This window comes from Styela clava, chromosome 3 (genome assembly GCF_964204865.1).
Source record: "Styela clava chromosome 3, kaStyClav1.hap1.2, whole genome shotgun sequence".
Taxonomy (NCBI): Eukaryota; Metazoa; Chordata; class Ascidiacea; order Stolidobranchia; family Styelidae; genus Styela; species Styela clava.
Window position 1 is genome coordinate 12235256 of NC_135252.1, and position 10934 is coordinate 12246189.

General features: G+C 36.8%; 1 protein-coding gene across 1 annotated transcript; it reads right to left on the reverse strand.

Annotated features, from left to right (window-relative positions):
* Nucleotides 1–545: 545 nt before the first annotated feature.
* Nucleotides 546–10264, reverse strand: LOC120343146 (uncharacterized). The gene is made up of 7 exons (XM_039412266.2): nucleotides 10247–10264; nucleotides 9224–9338; nucleotides 6170–6336; nucleotides 5321–5500; nucleotides 4623–4838; nucleotides 3260–3462; nucleotides 546–3138 (listed from the first exon to the last, which is right to left on the reverse strand). The coding sequence occupies exons 3-7, from the start codon at nucleotides 6321–6323 to the stop codon at nucleotides 1864–1866; spliced, it is 2028 nt and encodes a 675-aa protein (XP_039268200.2). The 5' UTR covers nucleotides 6324–6336; nucleotides 9224–9338; nucleotides 10247–10264; the 3' UTR covers nucleotides 546–1863.
* Nucleotides 10265–10934: the final 670 nt, after the last annotated feature.

Below are 10934 nucleotides of genomic sequence, written 5' to 3' on the forward strand. Positions count from 1 at the left end.
ACCGTTGAAAAATTCACTCATGTTCGCTAAACTCGGTTCAGCAGATCAATGAGCATATAGAAACTGCAGCGAAATTGCAACAATCAGTAACAATAGAGGCAAGCGCCTCCCGTTAGGCGAGTTGTCGTCTCTGATGGTCTTCATATGTAGGCTAGTTGTTCGCTTGTGAAACTAGTACGATATTTTCACTGCGATCGGGCCAGGGAAAAGAGGTTACCTGGTCTTGTTACAAAACTATGTGTACATCAGATTTGCATGTATAAAACCCAATAGGATCGGCCTGGTTATAAATGGCTAATCTGTGTCATAATTTGGAATTATGGCTGAATTAAATGTATTTTGGGGGGTCAATAGTATTTCATAGTGGTCTGCATGTGAACAAAACCAATTTCAAAACTCAAAATGTTTGAGTTTAAATTATCCTTGCTTGATCCGAGTGTTCTTAATTACGGTGACGTCATCATATTTTTTATGTATAATTTTTATTTTGCAACAAGGTCAATTTTATTTGTATGAGTATTTCAAAGCTTAAAAATAAAAAAATAATAATAATAATAATAATAAAACACAGGAATACAATAGGTTCCCTGCTGACAAGCAGCGGGAAGCCTAATAAACAAAGAATCTGTTGTTAGTTGAAAACGAAGTATTTTGAACGCGCGAGCAACGTTCTCCGGCTCATAATAAACAAACAAAGATACCAGACAGCACGCGATCAAATGCTCTTCGATAAAACGAATATCACTTCACTTACAAATCCCACTCTTGTTTTATTTTGAAGGTGACGTAAAGCTCTTCTAAAAGAGAACTCTTTCTCTCGCATATCAATCACATGTCGACCACAGCGTTAAAAGTGAGAAACTTTTTCTCGAAATGTTTTTTGAAATTTCTCTCTTCTTACCGGCGTACGGCCGTACACATTTGCGCCACGTAATTTGGGCGCGTTTTAGTGGAAAGCGACGAAAATAAGCTTTTTAAGGACTCATTAATGATGTTTTTGGCATTTTTGGTTGGTGAAATATTAAAAAAAATTATAGAGGGGTGTCAAAATGACCCAGGAACACCGGGGGTTATTAGGTTTTAAGGAAATGGTTCAGGAAGTACCCGGGTTAACGGAAATATTAGAAACAGTCGATGAGCAGGAAATTGATAATTTACTGAATGTGCAGAGTGACTCGGAGATGGAATAAAAGTGCAGGAATGATACTGAATAGTCATCGTCAGACAATACTTCTGAACTATAAAGTTAACAAAGTCAATAAATTTTATCGTTTTGAATGTCTTTTTGTACATGTAGTCCTATTTACTCGAAACAAAATATAAATTTTCATAAACTTAGTAATTTTTATTGAATTGTATTCAAACTGAAATCCCATGGATTATGATGAGCATGGATTACTATGAGGTGGGACAGAAAAATATGGACTAAAATGAGCTATCAGTACCTGTAACAGGCACGTGGAAAATGGTTTTATTGAAAAAAAAGATGGGTTGAAACATGCAATCCAGTTTCTCTGGGGTCAAGGATCGAGAAACATCCATACTACGCTCAGGGAGATATTCTACAGGAAAATCAACTTTGGTGGTAGGAGCTGATTCCGGACGTACGTGTGTACATACCCGTGGGTATAACACGTTTGGCCCGGATAAATGGGAACTTACTTTAGTTGCAAGTCTAAACATGGATTACCTTATAAGTTAGGCTGTACGTATTCTGAAGATTTGGTAAATAAACATTTAAAAGGAATTTTCAATGTGGTCACAAATATTACATGTTGAAAATATCAACCCGCTATAAAGCACACACCAACACAAAAGTGAAAAGTAACACAATACAAACTTGTACAGAAATTATTACATGATCTATAAACTCGAATCAGGCGGGATATTGTTTCTACGTGGAGTAGAGTATTGTACTCTTGAACAATTCGTCACTTCTATTTCTCCCTGAGAAGGCCTAGGAGAATCGTACCATGGTTTGTTCGGAGAAGAATTAAAATTTTTAGAATCGCGATCTTCATTATTTTCTAACAAGGAAGGATGCGCTGCAGCTAAAAGACGTGAGCGCATATCAGAAATATCTTCTGTGGAGGAATATGCAACTACCGTTGCATCGGGACATGACGGACGAGGCGTTAAATATTTTTCTGCATCCTCTTGCAATAATGAATCTAAGCTACCACTTCCGTTCTGATTAAAAGCAAGGTATCGGTAACTCGGCATAACTACGGGGAGGGACGGGCGAGGTGCTAAATACTGAATATTTATATGTTCCATTTCTTGGGCTACGCCTCCTGAGCCATGTAACCTTGCTGGTATGTTCATTTTACAATGATGTGTTTGTTGATTTGATATAGAAATTGGAGGAGGTGATTCAGGGGCATAAGAAATATCGATGGTCGGCTTTTCCTGTGGTATAATATCCTTATATTTTACAGATTGCACCCTATCCCCGTTAGTAGAGTTATTATTGGTTGTATATTGCACTGTTTGTATTATTTCTTCATCTCCCTCCACAGGGTCATATGAAACTGTTGGAAGGTAATCAATACATGCTGACTGTGAGATGGAATTGTACTGCGCACCGGAAAGATCATCACAGTCGGAAAACTCGTCTGATGTAACTGTTATGTATGAAGCTCGTGCTGCTGCCCCTCCAATTGTTTCGTATAAATTGCCGGTTGCACACTTGTCCTGTGCATTGTTCCCGGCGCAAGACGCTCCAAACGTTGACATAGTTGCAGGAACCGGTAACAAAGGACGAGTACCCTTTCGAAACAAACCACCTTCTGCTGGAAGTTCTAATGTTGTTCCGACAACACTAAAAGATTTATTTTCAACGTAGTGAGATTCGGGGTAGTTGACGGAAGTTTCCAAAAATGGTCCATATTTATCATCAAGTTCTGCTAGTCGCCTTCGTCTCAAATCTTCCTCATCATTCTGTCGTCGTTGCCTGCTGGATTTCCTGCTAATCTTGTGTCCTTTTTTTGTTTTTCTTGTCGCTGTGTCATCAACGCCAACAAGTTGCCCATACATTGCATTGTTGACAGATTCAATGCTAGGATTTCTCATAATTCCTGTAACTCCGGTCGTAGTCTGTGAATACTTTACTGAAGAAACCCTTGTAGAGCGGCTTCCCTGTAACATACATAATCAATTTTTAAATTAATAAATGATAAGTTATGCGTTCTTAACAAAGATTAACACATTGAATAACACAGAATAGAATAAAATAACTCCTTCCAAAACGAATCTTTACCTTTGATTTTCTTCGTTTACATTTTGAATTTCCAGACTTCCTTCGGACAAAAATGAGAGTCAGTATAATAACAATGAGAACAAAGATTCCGCCGCAACCAAGCGCTATTATATGGGTGTAGTCGCCAGTCTCGTCGTCTTCATTGTTGTTCATATAATTTTCGACGGAATTATTTCCAGTCGCCCCGTGAAGGTAAGTGCTTGCTGCAAAGTTTGAATAATATATCAATAATATAATTATATATAGGAACAGAAGTATAAAAGCATATAGTTAGTATAAAAGTAACAGAATATAAATATCATCAATAAATCTATCGATTTTTATTTAGGATTACGTCGCCTCACTGTGAGAGGGAATTTCGCAACATTAGAAAACAGCAATAATCATTTGATTTCAAGTTGTGGGGAATCCTGTACACCAGCGTTTCCCAAACTTTTTCGGTCGCGGAACACTTACACTTTTTATCCCGCCTCGCGGAACACCAAAAAATGAAAGGGTCAAATTGATAAAGGAACAGTGCAATGTAGCGGTTCCCAATGGGTTCGTCGTGGCGAGTTGAAACTAACAGAATTGTGTTAAACATACCCAAAATATGATGGAATATTTTACATATTTCATTTTTTATAAATGTTTTATTGCTTCTCAATTTGAATGCTGTGTATATGAATCAACAAATTTATTTTACCTTTCTACGTCGTTTACTTTCCATTACGCAGTGTTTGCCTCTTCTAATGTCACGTCTAATGGAGATAGACGTAAGCTACTTGCTGCAACTTTGCGAGCTGCAGTTTATTTATCTGCTGAATCGAGTTCAGCGAACATGAGTAATTTTTTCAGCATTTCAAAGTAAAACCAGGCAGAGATGGCAAAAAAAGAGTTGACCATTTGCCTTTATTCTTTATACCTACTTGTTTGCCTATAGCAAAACCGAAAGGATTGATGCAAACTTGAAAAAAAGCTAGGACGACAGTTAACGAAAATGCCACTACCCTACCTTAGTTAGTTCCCTTTAGGCCGACGGTGACGCGATACTGAACAGTCAGTTGGGCGACAACTTCACAATCGCTAGATCGCCATTGGACCCATTTAGATGTATTTTTGATTCATTTTCCACGGAACACTCGAAAGACGCTCGCGGAACACCAGTGTTCCGCGGAACACAGTTTGGGAAACGCTGCTGTGCACATTTGTGCAGGTGGTTTTTCTATCATTTCGAAAACTTGTGTCGACGTGTATTATTTTCTTCTGAGTGCCCACCAACGATGGGAACTTTGTAAAGTAATTAAAGTTAACTTGTGAAAATGCTGCGGTGCATTCCCGCAGTCGATTGAGATGTTTTATATTTCCAAAAATGCATACTTACTTGCAATAGAATCCATCTTGGCTTCAGTGGTGGGTTCGTAATTTTCTGACTTGAATTTAATCTTAAATTCGGCCTTTTTGAATTCTATCTTGATTTTGTGCAGATCAGTATGTACTTTGAAATGACGAAAGTTATCCAAATCGTTATCACCTACTTTACACAGTTTATCCCTTTTTTCCGGCAGCAACGAGAGTTCTTCACCGTAAATATTCACACCTGAAACATAATGCAGGTATAGAATGTCTAGAATGCTCAGTATCAGCTATAACATAATTATTATTATTCAGCGCACTACTTTCTGATGGACTTTAAAACCTAACCAGATCTCAGTTTTATGCTCTTACGCAAACATGTCGAAATATTTGAAACTGATCACACAATAAAACATCCCTGAGCACTTTATATTTAAAAACATGGAGATCAGTCTTTTGTTTGTCAGGTAAGCAGGCCTGAATAGACTGGTGGTTTTGAATATATGTAGTTCTACTTTGGTACTCAACTGTCCATCTTTATACGTGCACCAAAACGTATGCGAAATGACCACTTCAGCCCTGACTTCTAAGTTGACCCACCGGAACATACTACTGTATTTAATATTGAAGGAATTGTCAAATAACACCGATTAGAGCTTTCATAATCGCCATATTCCATGCCGCGTTAAGTAGTTTTTGTAGGGTATCAAAAATACTAATAATTACTTTTTATAATGACGTATCCTGTTTTGCATCTGGTGGTACGAGATCGTTTCATTTCAAGATCTGAAATCTCTGCTGTAATTCCTTCAACCAGCGATGTCAATGTTATCGAGCAAACCTCATTGTTCTTCTTCACGGTAACTTCTTTTTCATTCTTGCGAGCCAGCAGATTTGCGTTACAGTCTGAAAATATTCAACTTCAACAAAATTTTTGCCAGTAGTCTACTAATCATTACATTTGTTGCGATTGTTCTAATAGTTGCATTTTACGAATTTTTGTGTCACCTATAAAATTTAATTTACACTCTCACATTTATCCAATTTCAACTTTTATCCAATTAAATTCACTGTATTTAATATTTGGAACATTCAAATTTTTAATTGAATGTGCGGAGCATATGGATAGAAAATACATTTTAAACATAAAAATGATTTTGTAAAAACGGGTAAGCTGTTTTGGAGTTTGATGATACTGTAAATTGCATGCATTTCCGAATGATTTTTGATTGTCTGGACTGTTGGATATAATCAAGTTGCAAAATTGCGTATATCATCCAATTGTACAATTACTGCTACGTGAGTCACAACGCGTCATTATGACGTAACATAATTGCGTCATGCAAAACAAATTTAAATCTGGTGACAATAAAAAATTGAACAATGAAAAATTATTTATTTTCATTGGCAAAACAAAGAAAATTAAATGGGAGGTACGCGCGAGGAGCTTCCATGGTTTTAATTTCGTTAACATGAAGACACAACCGCATTGAGTAGATGTAGATTGTTCGCTAGTCCCAAGTAGTTCGGCCTTTTGCGCAGGTTAGGGTCTGTACTCTGTGTGTAATGATTTACCTGCAGTTACGATAAATTCAACAGATCCAGAAGTATATCTGTCACAGTATCCAAATCTGAGTTTTCCCATCGATGAAGCAGGGTCCGGAGTACGCCTTCCTTTGCAAAATAACAGCGGTCTAGTGACCACTTGGTTCAGTCTAGATTCCACCATAACTTTCGAATATCTAGCAATAAAATATGTTCACTCGTTTTAGGTATATAATTACGAACAGTATTCATTGTAATCTTACATATTCCGAATAAAAAGTTCCTTGGTACAGAAATACATCAGATTACCATTAGGCAAGGTAGGTTGAAGCCTGGGGCCATCGACATCCAATTTTAAACTATTATTCATTTTTAAGTCATTTTGAATTGTATAGGCTTGTTCCAGGAATTTGTTTCCAAATTTTTTTACACTGATATTTGTTTGTAATTCGTGTCCCAAATACCAACCGTTTTTATTTTGAAAATGGAAATATAATTTTAGATACCAGTAATGTTTTTCAATTATCAGTAACCCGTCGAGTGAGAGAGAGAGAGCGAAAGTGAGCGGCGATTGAGTGAAAGAAAGTAAGTGACTACCGATTAGAAACGGGTATTATCATCACAACCTTGAGTTTTTTCATTGTTATTATTATATATATCGTGAGCACTTCGCATTGCATGCATTTCGTGCAGAACAAATGTTGCTCAACGTTATATAAATGTAAGATAGTACATTTAGTATCCGGCATGCAGCACAAATATTAATTGCAAAATAATGAACCGCACGAGGGTCTCCCGGTGACTATTGCAAGTGGGGACTATGGAGGCGACAAACGTCACAGAGGATGACTTTGGTCGGAAGGTAAGTAAGGCGGAGTGAAAGTAGTCTGGTAAGTATTCTGCAGTACCGGTAACATACAAATTGATATTGGTAACACAGCTTAAACGTTTGAAGAATCTTATTTTCTTCAATAAAAACAAGGTACAGTATATTTGCATATGAGATTACAAATATGTATTTAGTGGTTCATCTACCTTGAAAACCCACCCTTCATTTTCAATATCTCTTTTTTATTAGAATTAGGTATTGCGTGTTGCAGTATAAACTGACTGCAGGAAAATATTTTACTCAGGTTCAGTTTTGTAAAATCGTCCCAAATATTTGTATGACAATTTATTTAGTCATATCTACCATTAGGCTATTTGATATTCCCATTGTAGGCTAGACAAGCAATCCGTTTAGTAGCAATATATCTTCCTACTTTTTTGACTGTTAAATTACATTTTTTTACAAAATCTGCTCCAATTTATTCGAATTTTCACAGTAAATAGCAACATCTGTTACTTGTTTTTTAAGTTCTAAATTTGAATCAAAAAAGAAACTTCAGTTTCATAAACTGCTAGTAAAAAATAATGGGGTTAATAACAGGTTGCTAATATGTACCCATGGGTGTGAGATTGTATACCGATATTGTTTTGACCGTGATTCAGTCTGAATACTGCGATATCTAAATCAGGGTTTCCCGAACTGGGGGCGAGAGGTCGAGCAACAAATTTTAGGGGTCGCGAAGGGCACGGCACACCAATTTCACACAAAGTTCGATATTTATTGAAACTAGTGCAAAACATAAATCTCACGATTTCGAATATATATGCTCGGAGTAGCGGTGCGCTTGCATAACAATGCCGGCTTTGATTGTTAGACCCGATACGTGGCGTGTTTCCAAAACACCCGCATGCTGCAGAAGTATCAGACGGGCGTATGTTGTGCAGGCCTGTGTTAAAGTATCGTACTGAGACAGGCAGTGTATACCTGTTGAACTGCTATAAATTCAATCCCCTATCCAATCTATATGAGTCTATATCTTGCCTGTAACTAATATGTCGTATTTCGCATAATTTATAGATTTGTGACGTCTTAATACATTTATATAATTTGCAAGACATATTGTGATGTCATGATAGATTCTTTGTGTCGTCATAGTTAAATGGTGTCTTAAATTGCATAACCTAGCTCAGGGCTAACTGGCGGTCCGAATCCGGACCTTTCGGGTATTCGACTCGGACCGCGCATAATTCTTTATTTTGGATCATTAGCCCCACTTTTGAAGTTTCCTTTTATAAAATCACTTTTATAGATTTAAAAATATATATGAAAAGAACTATAACGCCATAACAAACAATCTTGATTAGCTAATTAATAATCATTAGTCGGCCGAGGAATTGTGTGTTTGAGGATGCCAAAATATAATGTCTGGAAAGTCCGGACCCAAATATTTTTGAAGTTTTGTATGCGGACCTTCGGTAAAAATAGTTGAGTAGCCCTGTCCTAGCTAGGGCCTCTCGTCGTCTAAATCCGGCGCTGGCTAAGTGGCTATAGCACCAAAAAATAGCTAGTCCAGATCCAGATATAACCCTGGTCAAGACCAAAGTGACTATATTCACTTTGGCCAAGACGAAGTAGCAAAATAGCAACTGGGCACAGTATAAGTAGGGGTATCTCAAATGCCGGGTGAAACATGGTTACATGTGTAATTTTTTGCAAACTTTCAAATGTAATCTTAATGTGTTTGTCTTTTAGCCTACGATTTTGTAGTCTACTACCGTGTTTTCCCGAAAATAAGACCTACCCTGAAAATAAGACCTAGTCAATAACGCAATTTTTACCTAGTCGGTGTCAAGAAATCTCTCCTACACGTTTTAAATGATTACTAATCTAAGTTTTGCAGTTAAACTGTTATTTATAAGTAAATGGATATCGGTTTTCATATTTTATATATTTGAAAATCTCGTAATTCTCTACTTTGTAATTTTGTTTTTGATAAATGAAAATATAAGACATCCCCCGAAAATATGACCTAGCATTATTTCTCGGAAGAAATTTGAAATAAGACCCAGTCTTATTTTCGGGGAAACACGTTACCAGTAGTGATAACAATATTATATTTGTCCACATGTATCACCCGGGACGGTTTCAAGCCTAAACGACATTCATAGTTACGAAATACGGTGACAGTTTATGTCATATTTATGTCTACAATTTCTTCGTTTTCTATTTATGTACATAATATTTTATAAAAGTACCTTTCAGAATTTTCGTCGCAGTCCGGACCCCCAAGCTGGAACTTTGTAAATTTCAATGTCAAAAATTTGTCGGGATCTGCAGTCTCGAAGACATATTCAATAGATGTTCCATTTTCTGATGGTGTTGGAAGATAAAATTTAACTTCTCTTGTTAAATTAAACATAAATGTTTTTGTTTCAAGATTGCTTACATCAGAACCGCATATATTAGATTCAGCAGTGGCCAACCCGGAATTTTTTCCTATCATAAAGCTCATCGCAATAAATAGGAGTAGTATCTGCCGCAAAATCATCTTCTCGCGAAACACGGGTGTTGATGTTGTGAGCAAATTCATTTTAAACTTAGCAATATATCTGCTATCCGAGCAAATCAACGGACAAATAAAATATTTCCAAATATTTTAGTGTAACTCCATTTGCGACACTTCTGTCGACCACTTCAAGTTGAATTCAATTTTTACATAAAGTATTTTGAAACGTTATTGTTCCATTGAATGTATATCTAACACATAAGTTATCTTTATTTCCTGCACCACCAGTCAGAAAGATACCACGGTATTACTCATTGATTTAATGGCACAAAACGAATGGCCAGAAACAACATAAGACTATGTCGTCATTCATCGTATTATCATCAACAAAACAAATTAATTTTATACCTAATATGAACCAGTAATGTTGTTGCATAAGCTATGCACTCAGAGAAATTTAACTAGTGGACGTGCTACACTCAAACCAATTTTAATAAAACTTGGGTATTGCGAATATTCCACACTTCACAATTTAGCCCTTGAAGCGAGAGTCTATTTGGTCCCAGACTGCCAAATCTACACGCTGAACATTACCAAAAGATTAGGTAAGATTGATCAAAAACAATAAAATCAGAATTTCTCTTCAAAACATTTATGCTGGAAAAAATACAACGCACTGTAAACAACGAAATGCTGTATGACTATCAAACAATACCATAAACGCTTCAACCAATATACCGTATGGGAAGTCACTGAAACACTTTTGACTAACCTTCCTGATTATACCTGACTCAATGGCTTTGATCTGTCGATGTCCTGAAAACGCGGAAGTGATGAAACGAAATGATGCTATTCTAACCGTTTCCCACACAAAAACATTCAAATGGTTTGGGACAAGCTTGATGTAGAATTCGAGTTGCGGTTCATCCATGCCACAGGCATAGCCACGTGAACCTAATGTCGAAGATTGTATATGGGCCTGCCTAAATTCAATATACAGAGAAGAAGCTAATTAAGCAATGCACAGAATACCACCACGGTCTTATGTCCGCATGAACTAAAGTTTTCCCCGCATAACGTCATGAAACCTCTTGCTCAACTTCCGTTTTGAGACCATATCTACTGGTACGTGGTCATAAGGCGTGCGGGTACGTATTAGGCATGAAATGACGCCGTGTGTATAAATCTCACTTTCTGTATGACAGGACAGTTAGCATGACGAGTTGAAATATTCAATATGATTTAGTTCTGCGTCATAGGTGTACCACATGATGAGTATTCGATTGCAATTGGCTAATTTGTTGTGTGCCACATTTTTCTAAGGTGTATATTGTCAGCAACACAAAGTCGTATTTTTTGCTATAGCTAATTAGCCTTCCCCGCATAAAACGTTGTCAAACGTAACGATCGAGAGAGCTGAGGAATTTGATGCTTGCAATTTATATATAAATGCGAGTGTA

Bases quoted from the DNA above. Each gene is read 5' to 3' on its own strand.
- LOC120343146 (XM_039412266.2), bottom strand. From the start codon at position 6,323: ATGGTGGAATCTAGACTGAACCAAGTGGTCACTAGACCGCTGTTATTT. The intron at 4,839-5,320 runs GTAATTATTAGT...ATTATGTTTCAG, and splicing joins AGGATACGTCATTATAAAAA to GTGTGAATATTTACGGTGAA. The intron at 3,463-4,622 runs GTAAGTATGCAT...CAAACTTTGCAG, and splicing joins CAAGATGGATTCTATTGCAA to CAAGCACTTACCTTCACGGG.